The sequence below is a fragment of the Squalius cephalus genome (genome assembly GCF_949319135.1).
Source record: "Squalius cephalus genome assembly, chromosome: 8".
In the NCBI taxonomy this organism is placed as follows: Eukaryota; Metazoa; Chordata; class Actinopteri; order Cypriniformes; family Leuciscidae; genus Squalius; species Squalius cephalus.
In genome coordinates, this window is record NC_137129.1 from 32,128,544 (window position 1) to 32,146,310 (window position 17,767).

At 40.2% G+C, this 17,767-nt stretch overlaps 2 protein-coding genes across 2 annotated transcripts in view; both read left to right on the forward strand.

Annotated features, from left to right (window-relative positions):
• pkhd1l1.1 (PKHD1 like 1, tandem duplicate 1) overlaps positions 1 to 7,988 on the forward strand; it is a gene marked incomplete at its 5' end in the record, with an annotated part of 60,708 nt that extends 52,720 nt beyond the window's left edge. The window contains 8 exons of the mRNA XM_079879511.1: positions 491 to 655; positions 788 to 945; positions 4,676 to 4,811; positions 4,922 to 5,263; positions 5,345 to 5,496; positions 6,486 to 6,632; positions 7,401 to 7,554; positions 7,663 to 7,988. Coding sequence (XP_079735637.1) covers positions 491 to 655; positions 788 to 945; positions 4,676 to 4,811; positions 4,922 to 5,263; positions 5,345 to 5,496; positions 6,486 to 6,632; positions 7,401 to 7,554; positions 7,663 to 7,877 — 1,469 coding nt within the window. The 3' untranslated portion in view covers positions 7,878 to 7,988. The remainder of the gene's footprint in view (positions 1 to 490; positions 656 to 787; positions 946 to 4,675; positions 4,812 to 4,921; positions 5,264 to 5,344; positions 5,497 to 6,485; positions 6,633 to 7,400; positions 7,555 to 7,662) is intronic.
• Positions 7,989 to 17,170: 9,182 nt separating this feature from the next.
• LOC307163476 (fibrocystin-L-like) overlaps positions 17,171 to 17,767 on the forward strand; it is a gene marked incomplete at its 5' end in the record, with an annotated part of 71,969 nt that continues 71,372 nt past the window's right edge. The window contains 3 exons of the mRNA XM_079879512.1: positions 17,171 to 17,237; positions 17,393 to 17,470; positions 17,586 to 17,730. Of these exons, the coding sequence (XP_079735638.1) occupies positions 17,171 to 17,237; positions 17,393 to 17,470; positions 17,586 to 17,730 (290 nt within the window). The remainder of the gene's footprint in view (positions 17,238 to 17,392; positions 17,471 to 17,585; positions 17,731 to 17,767) is intronic.

A 17,767-nucleotide genomic window follows, 5' to 3' on the forward strand; every position in this document is an offset into this window, starting at 1 on the left:
AAACTGATCGCTCTTGGTGAGTAGCTATGTTAGCTCGTTCGTGTAGCTGTTCTGAGCACGTAAACACTGCTGTAAACACTGCCGAACAACTGAAAAAGTGGTGTGCGCCTGCGCAGCTCGCAGCTGGCTGTAGGTAGCGGCAGCGCGCAGTGATATGACAGGGGAGAAAATAGTGCCAAAGCCATTACGAGGTCTGACCTCTCCATAGACAACGTTTTAGTGACGCAAATATATCACTCTTTTGAACACATATTGATTTGAGAAGAAAAAAGCTTTATTGCCGTGACCCCAGCAATCTTGCCGGACTTATTTCATCTTGACCAAAACTGGACCGGAGCTCGGCTCACAGGACGCTGTCGGGGGTAAGTCATGGTCAATGCACCACACTGCTTATGGGGAAGCTATAGAGATTCATGTCTAAAATCTGAACTATCCCTTTAAAATGATGGAGCTGCTTTTAACGTATGACGTGGCTGTTTTACCTGTGCAGGAGTGATCAGAGACACCTGTACGTACATGAACACCTGGCAGAGCTACAAGTGCTTTGGGCTCAACTATCGGATGCTGGTCATCGAAAGTTTGGACGCAGACACAGAGACCAGGCGTCTTTCACCTGTAGCCATCCTGGGGGACAAATATGTGGATTTGGTGAATGGTATGACTCTTACCTCCCCCTGTAACACCTACTATTTTATGCATAATATAATTTAGGATTTTATAAAAGCAGAAAAGGCTTAAGGTTTGTGTATTATTGAATTTTAATCTTACTGTGAATATCTTGTTCCAGGCCCACAAGACCACGGCTGGTGTGCCGGCTACACGTGTCAGAAGCGAGTATCTCTCTTCCACGCCATTGTGGCCACTAATAAATCCTTTGACATCTATTTCACCAGCACAACACCACAGAAGCTGAGACTTATGTTACTGAATGCTGGACCTACAGAGGTTAGTAAGATGAATTATACTGACAATAGACTATACTGACCTGTAAGCATCTACAGGTCATACAAAATTTAGAACAATAAAAGGCATATTAGGAGAAAACAATTTTATTCTGCATTATTTTATTTCCATTTTGTTTTCTAATTTAATATAAAAAAAAATGAAATAGCTTGTTTTTTTTCTGAATTGTGCAGAACATTGTTTCTTTAAAATATTAAAAATAAATGAGTTGATGAATCAAAATCAATCAATTAATTGATTAAATTGTGAAACAAATTGATGAATATATATATATATATATATACACACTCACCTAAAGGATTATTAGGAACATGTGTTCAGTTTCTCATTAATGCAATTATCTAATCAACCAATCACATGGCAGTTGCTTCAATGCATTTAGGGGTGTGGTCCTGGTCAAGACAATCTCCTGAACTCCAAACTGAATGTCAGAATGGGAAAGAAAGGTGATTTAAGCAATTTTGAGCATGGCATGGTTGTTGGTGCCAGACGGGCCGGTCTGAGTATTTCACAATCTGCTCAGTTACTGGGATTTTCACGCACAACCATTTCTAGGGTTTACAAAGAATGGTGTGAAAAGGGAAAAACATCCAGTATGCGGCAGTCCTGTGGGCGAAAATGCCTTGTTGATGCTAGAGGTCAGAGGAGAATGGGCCGACTGATTCAAGCTGATAGAAGAGCAACTTTGACTGAAATAACCACTCGTTACAACCGAGGTATGCAGCAAAGCATTTGTGAAGCCACAACACGCACAACCTTGAGGCGGATGGGCTACAACAGCAGAAGACCCCACCGGGTACCACTCATCTCCACTACAAATAGGAAAAAGAGGCTACAATTTGCACAAGCTCACCAAAATTGGACAGTTGAAGACTGGAAAAAATGTTGCCTGGTCTGATGAGTCTCGATTTCTGTTGAGACATTCAGATGGTAGAGTCAGGATTTGGCGTAAACAGAATGAGAACATGGATCCATCATGCCTTGTTACCACTGTGCAGGCTGGTGGTGGTGGTGTAATGGTGTGGGGGATGTTTTCTTGGCACACTTTAGGCCCCTTAGTGCCAATTGGGCATCGTTTAAATGCCACGGCCTACCTGAGCATTGTTTCTGACCATGTCCATCCCTTTATGACCACCATGTACCCATCCTCTGATGGCTACTTCCAGCAGGATAATGCACCATGTCACAAAGCTCGAATCATTTCAAATTGGTTTCTTGAACATGACAATGAGTTCACTGTACTAAAATGGCCCCCACAGTCACCAGATCTCAACCCAATAGAGCATCTTTGGGATGTGGTGGAATGGGAGATTCGTGCCCTGGATGTGCATCCCACAAATCTCCATCAACTGCAAGATGCTATCCTATCAATATGGGCCAACATTTCTAAAGAATGCTTTCAGCACCTTGTTGAATCAATGCCACGTAGAATTAAGGCAGTTCTGAAGGCGAAAGGGGGTCAAACACAGTATTAGTATGGTGTTCCTAATAATCCTTTAGGTGAGTGTATATATATATATATATATAAATGTGTACCTAATATAATATTTGTATAATTGATGATGATGATAATAATAATAATTATTATTATTATTTATTCATTTATTAACAAATATACTGTAAAATAATATAGTTATTAAAAAATAAAATTCTATAGTTTATTAATTTATGTCACTAAATTATTTGACATATTTGTTAATATTTTATTTAAAAGCTACAAAAGTTGACCCGAAACACAATCCAGGAAAATGAATAAGCTAGTTGTGTATAAATAAATAAATAAATAAATAAACTACATTATGACCAAAATAAATCCAAAACTGCATTAAAAAAAATAGGAATGCAAACCTGCTATTAAAAATGTATCCGGGCAAAGACAAATAAACTATACAGTATTCACCTTACAAAATCAGCCAAATGAAAAAGAAAACAAAGACAAATAAACTATACAATATTCACATAACAAAATCAACCAAAACAAAACACGACTGTACATAAACTTTAAATACCGGGAAAAACAGCAGTCAAATACACGATCAGCTCCTAAGTCTTTCAAAACACAATACACGTTTAATACACCTACATTCATACACCATTAAAATATGCAAGTTTCAGATTTTTAGTTATACATTTTATATATATATATATATATATATATATATATATATATATATAAAAACAAATAAAACATTAAAATTACCTCCAAAATGTTTCCTATTTTAAGTCAGTGTCCACAATGTCAAGTTTGTTACTACAACACACAAAACATACATGCTCAAGAATAAACAATGCACAGTTTATTGCATATAATAAATCAAATGACCCACCTGGGTATCATCAGTGACATGAACAGGGGAAAAAGAGAACAATACCAGATGTACAAGGTTCGCCACAATGCCAGGCTTGTTGCTACAACAAAACAAACAAAACATACTCAAGAACAAACAATACTCTGCTTATTGCTCATAATTCAAATGACATACCCGGGTATCATCAGCAACATGAACAGGAAGGAAGCGGAGGATATAAGATGTACACTCCGTGTGCAGCAGCTCTCCACGCTCACACTCACACAGCATCACGCTGTGCACCCTTTAGCCGATTTGGGCGGAAATGACGTGGGACGCATTTTGTCATGGCGTCACCCAAAAAATACACCAAACACACTACAAACCCACTACACACACACACACACACACACACACACACACACACACACACACACACACACACACACACACACACACACACACACACACACACACACGCAGTGCTGGTCAGAATGATTTGCCCCCTTGGTAAATATGATCAAAGATGGCTGTAAAAAATAAATCTGCAGTTAATCCTTTTGATATTTTATTTTAAAAAATTGCAAAAATCTAACCTTTCATTGAAGTAAAAGAATTGAAAGTGGGGGGAAAATCACATTATGAAATATATGTTTTTCTCCAAAACACGTTGGGAACAATTATTTGCCCCATTTTGCAACCTCCTTTTTCCAAGATAACAGCTCTGAGTCTTCTCCTATAATGCCTGATGAGTTTGGAGAAAACCTGACAAGAGATCAGAGACCATTCCTCCTCACAGAATCTCTCCAGATCCTTCAGATTCCCAGATCCATGTTGGCGCTTCTTCTCATCAGTTCAGCCCACTCATTTTCTATTGGGTTCAGGTCTGGGGACTGGGATGGCCATTGCAGATGCTTGGTTTTGTGCTCAGTGACCCATTTTTGTTTTGATTTTGATGTTTGTTTTTGGATCACTGTCCTGTTGGAATAACCAAACATGGCACGTTATACAATTTCTAGCAGAGGTTGTCAGGTTTTGATTTTTTTATCTGTTGGTATTTGATCGAATCCATGATGCCATGTATCTGAACAAGATGTCCAGGACCTCTGGCAGAAAATTAGGCCCACAGCATTAAAGATACAGCAGAGTATTTCATTTTACACATGGGGTACTTTTTTATCCCTGTGTGCACCAAACCCATCTTAAGTGTTGGCTTTAATTCTTTGCTTAATTTAAAAAAAAAAAAAAAATATCAAAAGGATAAACAATGCAGATTTATTTTTTACAGCCATCTTTGAACATATTTACCAAGGGGGCAAATAATTCTGATCAGCACTGTATGTATAATTGTTGTTTTAACTTAAGTTATTATGACATAATATTACAGTAGAACCTTAACTACAGTAATACTCTGTTGTTCTCAGGTTGTCAGGGTTGCTGTATTTTACTCAAACCCTCAGCGGCTGGATGTGTACGTTAACAATAGTTTGGTTGGTCCTACAAATGCTGTGTGGAATGCTGGCAAAACTGACTACACTCTGCGTGAGCCAACTTATACAGGTAGAGTACAGCACAATAATGCAAGTTAATACAGCTCCCTCTGCAGGCCAGAAGACCATTTTTCAACCTAAACAACAATTCTTACTTTGATTCCTCTCTGTGCTTCTCAGGGCAATATGTTCCCAGTTTCAACTCCAGTCACGGCTCCAACTTCTTTGACCAGGACTACAAAATGCTGAACATACTTCTTCGTGGCTCAGAGCCGGTCCAAATCCGCACCTCCCCGGTTTTGTTCCTGGCCTTCAACCTCCCAGCCATGACTGAGGCGGAGTTCTTCGGGGCAAATCTCATCAACAGTCTGGCTTTACTTCTGAAAATACCGGCGAACAAGATTCGAATCACCAACATCGTCCGTGAGGGTACTAATGCTAGAAGGAGGCGTTCGACAGGACTGACGGTGCAGGTGGAGATCAGGGAGCCCCCTGTTCAGACATCCACCAACAGCACCACTGGTGAGAGCAAGAATAAAATAAATGATAAATACAACGTTTAGATCACAATACAATGTCTTAATATTTATAAACCATCTGCAGAAGACCAACAGTTTGCGGCCCTGAAGAACATTGCTGACGATCTGGGTCGCGCTGCTGTCTCAGGCAATCTGAGTCAGTCCATCGGCTTCAATGTGTCATCCCTGGGCATCATCCCTCCTCCACCCTCTTCCAGTGACCCCACCTGGAACGACGTAAGATGCTAATCAGATCACATGACCAAACTCACTAACATTTTAAAATGTTATGATGATGTCAACCAGCATTTGGAAATTTTAATTGAAACATATACGACAAAGTTGATATTTAAAGAAATATTATGGGTTCAATACAAGTTAAACTCAATCAACCAAGCAACACACTGGGTTACAGTGAGGCACTTACAATGGAAGTGAATGGGGCCAATCCATGAACATTAAAATACTCAACTTTTCAATCCGCTTGTTAAGTCTGGCTGCGTTTTTAGGTCAAAACATGGACCCAAAGCAAACAACAAATTGAGCCATTCCATTGAACCAATGCCAAAAGCAAACAACAAATTGTGGCAATATACACTTACGACATGCTGTAATACTACAGAAAAATCATGATCCTAACATTTATCTCTATACTGGTTTCATCTTTTATGAATCGTTAAAATAATGGTGTCAGGGAGCCCAGAGACTTTGGTGTACACTGTTACATCACGACTTATACTGTACATCAGACAGTATAATCTCAAGACGTGAACAGTATGAGTTTTAACATGATTTTAGTGTGGAAAAAAATCGCTTACTAACGGTAACCTTATCTCTGTTAAATGATATCTAATGTTACAACTTTGTCACCATGACAACACCATAACTCTTAAAACTACTGTCATAATTATGCTTTAAACAGCTCTACAACTCTGTTGTATCTACAAATTTCTGTTTTTAAATTCCTCAAAAAACTGGTCTCATTCACTTCCATTGTAAGTGCCTCACCGTAACCTCCATTTTTGCTTTTTTAAAGAAAATGAGGGACGAAATTATTTTTTGTTGTAATCAACACAAATGCTGTTCATTGAGCTTAACTTCTACTAAACCCCGAATATCCCTTTGAATTTTTAACAGAATAAGATAAGATCCAATAATAGATGCTCTACAGTAAAGCACACAACATGCTTTTCCTTATTTGAACTGTAACGGTCTCTCTCTCTCAGGTGGCCACTCAGGAGGTGACCCGTGAAGACCAGCAGGTGGAGACGGTCAAGACGGTATCATCCCTGATGGTGGTGGTCCAGCCAGTGGCCGGATTGTCACTCGGACCCCTCAGCGTGCAGCCCAGCATCATGGCTCTGGACGCAGCGGTGAGATTGTATTGAAGGGATAGTTTAGATAATACAATTGGAGTCATATTAAAAAATGTCCTGGCTCTTCCAATAAAGGCCTTCTGAAGCGAAGCGATGAGTTTGTGTAAGAAAAATATCCATATTTTTAAACTTTATCGACTAAAATGCTTGTAAAATGTAAGGCAAGGCAAGTTTATATTATTTATATAGCACATTTCATACAATATGGCAATTCAAAGTGCTTTACACAGAAAGGAATTAAAATAATCACAAAATAAAAGCACTAAAAAATTAAAACAGTTAAGTAATTAAAAGAGATATATGATACAGTTATAAAATGAATTAAAAGAGTAAAAAGATGATCCATAGATACATTTCTCATCTGGCAAAATCATATGTGCATCATATTTTTCACAACTCCCAGTTTTACTCTGAGATTTTCCCATGGTGATTTCACTGTGTCTGTGGTGTTCTTGTAATGGAAATATTATTAGACCTTTTAAATGCCCTTCCACATTTGATTTGTTCATGATTTTTGTTAGTAATGATAAGGTTTTTTTTGTGAGTTTGTTGTCATAGGGTTATGTTATGTATGGTATGTAATTTTCTTTTCTTCAGATCTTACAGTAGGTGTAAACGACCAGTGCTAAATCAAGGGGGTTTTATGACCCTTTAATTAAGAACTTATGAATGACTGGTGTAACCCTACCTGGGTGATTGATTACTAGGAAACCACACCTGGTATCGAATAAGTAGAGCATCTTTTTTGTGTGTGTCTGTTTCCAGGGTGACTGTGTGTCCGTGGGTGTGACGACTCTAACCATCTCAGCTGTGCTCAAAGATGCTAACGGGAATCCAACAGAGGGGCTTTACGGAAACGCCACCATCCCGTTCAGTGGCTGCTGGGCCAATTACACTGACTTAGCCATCTTCACAAGTGGTGGGTCGTCTCTATTAGCCTATATGATTTAGATTTTTTTGGGGGGGCCAATGTCACTTGTTATTTTAAGCATTTACAATAATTTCTCTCTCTGTACTTTTTCTAAAGGTGATAACTTGAAGTTGGCCTTTACTCTAAATGAATGGAAAGCTGAGTCCAGATCTTTTACGCTCAGATCACCTACAACCCCGTCTTCTATAGTCATCATTACGGACGATGATTTCCCCAGCATCTTTGACTCCAGTCCAGCTATCTCGTCATCATCTGTGTATCTGTGTATCATGTTGTTGAGTGGTTTACTCCTACTGCTCAGGGGACTCTAGAACCAATGAAGAAGTGCACTCGTATACATATAATATATATAACCTTGCCTTCAAATGATTTGCCTTTGTCTATATACTTCCGTTGTTTTCTTCACATATGATCATGATCTGTAAGCTACAACTATTATTCTGAGACTGTAGAACAACAAAAACAACTGTTACTTTTAACAAAAGTTTTTATTTGATTTAAATCTATTCATATTACTTTACTTTGGAAATTATACATTTATATGCTTTCTAATATGCTCAATAAAATCAAGTTCTATCATGCTTCTGTTGTCTTTTTTTTTCTACATTAAATTCTTGAACATATAAACGCCTTTCATTGAACACATTTCCATTGAAGTTGGTATGAAATCAAAGTTGTGATCTTTTTTTCCTTCTGTCATAAATACGTGTGAAGTGAATGTTGGGTGGGACTTGATATTGTCCATCGGGAAACAATTGGATCTCATATGGTCTCATGTGAGTGACAGGTTGTGTCACTGTTGTGTGTCACTGGGTCTGTGTTCATCCTTGCATGTGTTGTGTTTCTGTCTGTGGCCTGATTGCCTTTCAGCGTTGCTGGGCAACTCATTACGCTGACGGGTTAATCAGGCCAACCTCACCTGACACTCATTATCTCTCCCTATATCTACCCTTGTGTTGCAGTCAGTCTTTGTCAGATCGTTGTTTGGGTCATGTCTGCCATTTTGCTCTTGCCATCCTGTGTTTTATTTCCTGTTCCTTTCATGTTGCTGCTGTTATCTCTTGGATTAGCCTGTCATATATAACCTGCTGTTGCAACATCGTCTCGGTTACATATGTAACCCTCGTTCCCTGAAGGAGGGAACGGAGACGTTATGTCAGAACCACTGGTGAATGGGGTCTCGTCCGAGAGCCCAATCACCTTAGAGTTGTACAAAACGAGCCAATGGTACGCAAAGTACCTTGGTCTGTGGAATTTGCACCGCAAGCTCTGCTCCGCTGTGTGGGTATATAAGGAGCAGTGCCTGCATTCTCGCATTCAAGTTCTTCGCTGAGGAGTTGAGAGGTGTGTCCCGGCTGTTCAGCGGTACAGCGGTAGTGGCAAGGAGACGTAACATCTCCTTTCCTTCTTTTAGAGAACGAGGGTTACATACGTAACCTTGACGTTCCCTTTCAGTCAGTTACGTTCTACGTTACGTCAGAACGACTGACAGATGGGGTACTATCCAAAACGCCACAATGGCTGTCTTCCAGTGCCCTGTGCAAGCCAGAGCTCTCTGTCGTGAGGCCAGCACGAGCGAAGGGCTAGGCTTAACGCAAGAGTTACCAAAAGTACACTGGGAAGCAAATTTCCATCGGGAAAATGCAAGCATGCTGCCTACCTGTAGGGAGAACTTAAAAATACACAAATGAACCACTTAGGACATACATAGGAATAGGAATACATATGGACGATCTTTGAGGTAACCCAGCCAGATGGTGGAATATATTTCAGAGTGGTCTTGCCAAGGGAAAGACATTAGTTACCGGAGGAGACCCCCAAGCAGGGGATTCGCAACAAATGGAGGCACCTAGTCCGACACGAGGGCTGATCAACTGGGCAGCACACAGGTGTTAGACGTCATCAGTGCTGGAGGAACCCAGGGTTCAGAACTGTGGAACTCACCTGAGGAAATTAGCGCACACATCTAATCCGTGAAGTGTAAATGCACCAAAGCCCAGGAGGAAGCAACACTCCTGGTTGAGTGTGCCTTCACCCCTAGGGAGTATGGCAGACCTTGGGCTTGGTAAGCCAAGGCTATATCATCCACTATTCAGTGGGACAACCATTGCTTGGAGACAGCCTTTCCCTTCTGCTGGCCTCCATAACAGACAAAGAGCTGATCTGAGGTCCTAAAATATTGAGTTATATCTATGTAAGCGTGGAAGCGCGTATTGGACAGAGCAGTGGTAGGGCTGGGTCTGCCTCCTCCAGGGGTAACGCTTGCAAGTTCACCACCTGATCCCTGAAGGGAGTGGTGGGAACTTTGGGCACATGTCCCCACCGGGGTCTCAGGATGACATGAGAGTTAGCCGGCCTGAATTCCAGGCAAGCTTCATCAACTGAAAATGCCTGCAGGTCCCCTACCCTCTTAACTGAGGCCAAAGCCGTCAGGAGCGCCATCTTCAATGAGAGGAACTTAAGCTCCACTGAGTGCAATGGCTTAGAGTCAAACAAATCATGGTGTGCTGAAATGGCAGCCACATAGACCTTGAGGGTGGAAGGAAACAGCCTCCGTTCCAATCCTTGCTGAAGGAAGGAGAGCACAGAGCTCACTGGGGGAAACGTATACTTGCTAAGGCCCCACGGCCAGCTGTGCACCAGAGCATCTTTGCCGAGGGCCCCCTCGGTCAGGGAATAAAACCACTGGCAGTGGGCAGTGTCTGGAGAGACAAACAGATCTACCTGTACTCTGAAGCATTCCCAAAAAGATGGCGGGCGAGTTGCTACATGCGACGGAAGCGTAGACCACCTTGGCGGTTGATGTACGCTAGGGTCACAGTGTTGTCCGTCCGGACCAGTACGTGCTTGCCCCTCAGCAGAGCCCTGAAGTGGTGCAGAGCAAGACATACTGCTAGCAACAGAGCACCTCATTAAATTGCATGGCCTTTGCAGTGAAAGCATTTCGTGAAGTTCCTGAAGAAGGATTTTGATGGTTCCATGAGTTTCAAATGATTTCTTCTGTGTTCAAGGAAGAAATGATGATGAACTTGAATGGTTTGTTTGACTCTGTTCTGGTTGAAGGTTTTCTCTTTCTCCATCAGCACATGGCTGGAGTGCAGATTGTGGCTTGCCGGCCCTGGCCTGTAGAGGCCACGCATAGCAACCAGGAGAAGGGAGGAAGTCGAAAGAGTTGATGGTTGTCCATTCAGTGATGGTAAAACTGATGTTTTCTTCTGAGTTGGAATGAAGAAAATACATTCTGACTCTGTTGGGAGAGTGAAGGCATAGCAGGCTGTGGTCAAGGCCTGCCGGCATCCATGGGCTCCGGGTGGGGGTCTCCACTGACATCAAACCGAAGAAGCAGCAGTAGAAGCCAGATGAAGAAGAGAGGGGTTTCACTGTGAATTTGTCTCTAATAAAGCCTGAGAAAAGTCCCACCTCTCCAGGTTTGCTTGACCAATGAGAAGGGTGGAATTTCCAAGCGAGAAAATTCCTCTGTTGGCGATTCATGGATCTTTGTTTCAAGCGTGCTCATTTGCATGTGCAGCTGGATTGGTTGCTGATGAAGAAACTATGAAAGATTCTTGTAATATTCTTATTGTATAGCAATATTCTTATCACTCTCCCAACAGAGTCAGACTGTATTTTCTTCAACCCAACTCAGAAGAAAACTGCAACTTTACCATCACTGAATGGGCAACCATCAACTCTTCCGACTTCCTCATTGGTTGCCTGCGTGGCTTCTCCGGCCCAGGGCCGGCAGGCCACAGTCTGTATGTGCATCTGCATGTGCTCAGCCATGTGCTCATGGAGAGAGAGAAAACCTTTATTCAGAACAGAGTAGAACTAACCATGCAAGAAATCGATTGAGACTCATGGAACCATCGAAATGTTTCCACTGCAAAGGCCTTGCCAAGAATACATTCAGGGGTGCTCTGAAAATGATAAGCTGATGGTTCTTTTCATAGTTAAATGGATCTTTTCCATAGTTCCATTTCCTGCTTCCGGTTACATTCTGTCACTCACCATTTTACCTATGCATGCATGTATGTGTGTTTAGTTTAGTTATGTTTGTGATTTAGTTAGTAAAACTTGTGCACAATACGTATTTGGTTCTGATTCTCTGCTTGCAACAAAGTTTATTTTACGATTTAGATTTTGACTACAGGCTCTTAGTAGTACTGTAAGAAAGACATTTCCCTCCCCCGGAAATGAACATAGAATTAATAAACAATTAACACTGAGTGTTCATGGGACGAACAGGTGGATTGATTGTAATATTAATTTTTACTACATTAAGTTAATTCTATTAACTGATCCAAATATTCATAATCAATAATAACAAGTTATGATTGATTATTAATATTTCTTTAGAGCTAATTTGCTACAAATTTGTTACAGGATAATGCATAAAAAGAATTCTATGGAATGTTGGTGTCACCCGGTGGCTAATTTTGGTATTACACTTAAACAAGATTTCATAGGAACTTAAATATTTGTGATATCAACTTTCTGTAGACTCAATAGCTACAGACCTCCAAACTTTATGTGGCCTTCAGATTAGCTCAAGAACAGTGCGTAGAGAGCTTCATGGAATGGGTTTCCATGGCTGAGCAGCAGCATTCAAGCCTTACATCTACCAAGTACAATTCAAAGCGTCAGATGCAGTGGTGTAAAGCACGCCACCACTGGACTCTAGAGCAGTGGAGACGTGTTCTCTGGAGTGACGAATCACGCTTCTCTGACTGGCAATCAGATGGACGAGTCTGGGTTTGGCGGTTGCCAGGAGAACGGTACTTGCCTGACTGCATTGTGCCAAGTGTAAAGTTTGTTGGAGGGGGGATTATGGTGTGGGGTTGTTTTTCAGGGGTTGGGCTTGGCCCCTTAGTTCCAGTGAAAGAAACTCTTAATGCTTCAGCATACCATGACATTTTGGACAATTTCATGCTCCTAACTTTGTGGGAAAGGTTTGGGGATGGCCTCTTTCTGTTCCAACATGACTGCGCACCAGTACACAAAGCAAGGTCCAAAAAGACATGGATGAGCGAGTTTGGTGTGGAGGAACTTGACTGGCCTGCACAGAGTCCCGACCTCAACCCGATAGAACACCTTTGGGATGAATTAGAGCGGAGACTGCGAACCAGGCCTTCTCGTCCAACATCAGTGCCTGACCTCACAAATGCGCTTCTAGAAGAATGGTCAAAAATTCCCATAAACACACTCCTAAACCTTGTGGAAAGCCTTTCCTGAGTTGAAGCTGTTATAGCTGCAAAGGGTGGGCCAACTCCATATTAAACCCTACGCATGAGGAATGGGATGTCATTAAAGTTCATGTGCATGTAAAGGCAGACTTCCCAAAATCTTTGGCAATATAGTGTATATATTTGTATACAATATTTTTTTTTTAGTACATTCATTTGCTTTACAGTAAACTTCTTTAACTCTTTAATAGTCATTTTTGAAGTGCTTTCAGCATTAATTTGTTGATTGTCTTTAAAATGAGACCAACCTTCTGTATTCCACAGCCTTCATGAATAATAACCATTTAAGTTTGGATAATGCATTTTCACGTATATGCTCAAAGAGCTTTGATAATCAAAAACCAAATCCAGGATTGATGTTTAAAAATATTCTCCAACCTTGAGTGAGTCTGTCTTATGAAATAATTAAACAATGACAAATACAATGGCCAAATGTCTGCAGCTCTGTTTATTCCATTAAGCATAAAAAGGTCATAACAACACTAAATGTATTTTTTTTAAAATAATATAATATTAAAGTGTTGCAATAAAATCAATGTAGTAATAATAATAATAATAATAATAATAATAATAATACAAGTAAACGGTGGTCTAATTATTTTATGGTTTTTATAATGCTTATATGGCAGAATATATGGTTATGTAATATTAGTAAATGGACTTGAACTTCCATAAACCTGTAGAGTAGTGGTCTGGGGCCAGTTGCATAAACATCCATTATGTTAAAGGAACACTCCACCGTTTTTTGAAATGGGGCTTATTCACTGTCTTTCCTACATTTGGATAGGTGGGCAAACGCATTTTTGTCTCAGTGCATGCATTGATTTAGTTTGGAAGCGCCACGGCTAGCTTAGCTTAGCATAATGAATGGAATCCTTTGTTGCCAGCTAGCATGTCATGAGTAAAAGTGATAATTTTTTTTTTTTTTAATTACTTCTTGTGGCCTGCGTATTCACAACGAGTACAAATAGTAATGCAGATTAAGACTAGGTGATTTCCTAGGCAGATATTGACTTGGGATTATATTGGGTGAAGCACAGGCGAAGCACTGCTACTTGGGTGCAGAGATGACTTTCATCCTCACGTCCTCAGGCTGTTGAGCGATCGCAACCTCCCCCTCTTGTCGTTCTATTTCCAAAGCATGCAGCTCCTCTTCTGAAAACTCTGGTTCATAGAGGTATGGTTCTGGCTCTTGACTGTCTGAGAAGTCACCCTCCTCATCTCTCACAAAATCCGGCATGTTCATCGCCATTCACTATGTCTACTGTAGGAAAAATAGCCGGCTACTATTCACGCTGGTATGTTGACGGAAGTTGGGGGATTTCAGGTGTTGTGTGATATCTCTGCGCCCAAGTAGCAGTGCTTCGCCTGTGCTTCCCCCCAATATAGTCCCAAGTCAATATCTGCCTAGGAAATCGCCTAGTCTTAATCTTATCACTTTTACTCATGACATGCTAGCTGGCAACAAAGGATTCCATTCATTATGCTAAGCTAAGCTATCCGCGGCGCTGCCAAACTAAAACAATACATGCACTGAGACAAATGCGTTTGCCCACCTATCTAAATGTAGGAAAGATGGTGAATAAGCCCTATTTCAAAAAACGGTGGAGTGTTCAAGACTGTGTCTTAAGAACTATACAAACAACTAGCAGTTACAATCTGGATGTGTTGTTGGTGCTCGCAGTCTTTTAAACTCATAGTTAACTGACAAATGATATCCCAAAATGATGCTGATGGAGAGAACAAGTTTATTTTTAGAATACATTACAATCATTCCAAAATAGATGATGACAACTCACAAACTTATTTATGGTTTGTGTTGGATTTATTTAAAAAATACATGTACCATTTTTGCATCACACTTTTTAAGTAAATCCAAATTGAAACAATTTTATGTAAAACTAACAAGAAAACCTTTGTAATATGTACATAAATATATGAGTTCACTCAGCATTCTTTTGAAATATCTAACGCCAATAGATCTACCAAGTAATTGGAAGTTGTGTTGACTTAACATTTAATCTCATTTACATTAAAAAAAAGATATTGAATTGAATCGAACCAACATACAAGTTTAATTTATTTTAGATCTTGAGCTATTAAATAAAACCGGTCTTCCTCGCACCACAATGACGCAATCGGCGTTCAAATGCGCCCTTCGAAGGATGCAGCCTCTGAATTGGGACTCAGTAACTGATTTTGATGACATCACTCTGCACTTCAGATTCTCATCAGATTTTCTGTCCAATTAAATGCTCTCTATAATCTAAAGCATCCAGGAATGGCACATAGTGCACTATATAGGGGATAGGGAACGGTTCAGACAATGTAAATATGCTTTCCATTGGGGCGAATACAGTCTGGTTTCATGTTAGTTATTGCTCATGATAGCACAGAGCGGATTATATGCGCAAGTCGGCGCATACCAGAAAACTTATCGGACCTATGTGAATTCTGAACAGAAAGCTGTATGTTAAAGCTATGAGGAGATTAGGAGGAGAAACGGTTAGAAATTAGGAGGAAACTGCTGCTTTACTGAGCTCAATGGCTCTGGCCGAGCTGTGATATAAACTAAACGCCATTGGCTGTTTTAAAAAAGAGGTGGAGCTGTTTGATATGTCCTTCCCTCTTTAAAGGAGAACTCCGGTCAATTTTAACATTGAGCTCATTTTTTTGTAAATTTGGAGTGCTGTCAGTACAGAGAACAACGACAAAAATCGGTGTTGCCTACATCGTGTTATCCTCTTTTTAAAATTTGCACCCTGTTGACTTCAATGGGGCAAGTTTTAAACCTGCTTTTAGCCTCTTAACATCCTTGATGTGTCATTACAAGTGCCCAGCCAATGTGAGTGATTCCTTCAGAGTGAACGCGGGTGAATCTGACTGCAGTAGATGTGAAAGATATGAATAAAAATGATGTTATTTCAGCCAGCGCACATACCTTTATTTACATCCTGTTTTTGGTTAAAGTCCAGAGTAGTCGATTGTCGAGTTCACGCGCATAGGTTTAATACGTACGATCATGCGCCCGAACTCGACAATCGACTACTCTGGACTTCAACCGAAAACAGGATGTAAATACAGGTATGTGCGCTGGCTGAAATAACATCATTTTTATTCATATCTTTCACATCTACTGCAGTCAGATTCACCCGCATTCACTCTGAAGGAATCACTCACATGGCTGTGCACTTGTAATGACACATCAAGGATGTTAAGAGGCTAAAAGCAGGTTTAAAACTTGCCCCATTGAAGTCAACAGGGTGCAGATTTTAAAAAGAGTATAACACGGTGTAGGCAACACCGATTTTTGTCGTTGTTCTCTGTACTGACAGCACTCCAAATTTACAAAAAATTAGCTCAATGTTAAAATTGACCGGAGTTCTCCTTTAAGTCAAGTGGTGCTCACTGCAGAGTCAATGACGTCCAGCTCCACCTCTCTGGACATCTGGGTAGGGTTAGGCTAGGGTGTGCTAGGGGGAACTAGATGTAAGATTCACCCAATCATTTTATTGAAAATTACGTCAACACCTTTAACAAATCAGCCACTGGTGTTTGGATTTACCATGGTGCTTTAACAGCCAATCTCCTCTTGCCACCCTGTGGGCATGTAGTATAAAAAGAGTGAGCTATTCTTCAAAAGTGAGCCACTGGTGTTTGGATTTCCCTAAGAGTGCTTTAACAGGTATGTGAGTCTTAATTATGGTCAGTGTGAAGTTTACATTTTTTTCCACTTGTCTATAATTTCTCTCTCTCTCTCTCTCTCTCTCTCTCTCTCTCTCTCTCTCTCTCTCTCTCTCTCTCTCTCTCTCTATATATATATATATATATATCTATATCTATATCTATATATCTCTCTCTATATCAGGGATGGGCAACTTCGGTCCAGGAGGGCCACTGTCCTACAGAGTTTAGTATCTCTATATATCTGTCTATCTATCTACATCATGACATATAATATATCAAAAAAATATCATTACATAAAAAATACATAAATTACACCATACATAAACTATCTTTGCATATCGATTACTTCTGATCTAATACTTCAATAATAATCATGTAGCCTATATTATTTTTTACAATTTCTGTCTGTTTTTATTTTTAAGTGTAGCCTATATATATATAGCTTATATATATATATATATATATATATATGTATATATATATATATATATATATATATATATATATATATATATATATATATATATATATAGAAGTAAAGGCTGTTACCATTTTTATGTTAAAATTTGTTTTGTAATAGAAATACAAATGGTATGCCGTATGTGTATATTGTTTGTGCAGAAGGGATACAGTAACTGCAGGCGCTTTGTTTTGAAGCGCGCGAGTCTGTCAGGATGAGGCACGTGCGACGGGAGCTTCACCTGCCGCTCACAGTTTGTATTTTACTGTGGAGTTCCGCAGGTACGCGCTGGATTTATCTTCCACTTGTATTGTTGTTTACCTCAGTCATTCTGAACGTTTTGCTTAATTTCACATCATTGTTGTCATCCCAAAAGCGTCACAGACATTTGTAGACATTTGTAGATAATAGATTTTATTAATCTCCATCCTGACAGGAGCGCAACGTGTCAACAAAGTGACCCCAAAAATCGGAAGCCTCAATGGCGGCACGAGACTGACCATAGAGGGGCAAGGTATTAAAAATAATCAATATGCTTTTAAATTAATCCCAAAATTCAGATTTTGCACATGTTGGCTGTAGGCTACTGCGGTTTCAAGTCTTTTACTAGCGTTTTTTCCCCCACTCAGGTTTTGCTCAAGCCAATCAGTTCAATCTCAATGCCAATGACCCAAACTTCGGCAACAGTGTGACGCTGGTGTCCCGAACCAGATCTGTTCCCTGTGATGTCGAGAAAGACTCCAGTCACTCCAATCAGATCATGTGTTATACAAGGTAAGCAGTGAATCAGATAACCTAAATATAGTCTTTT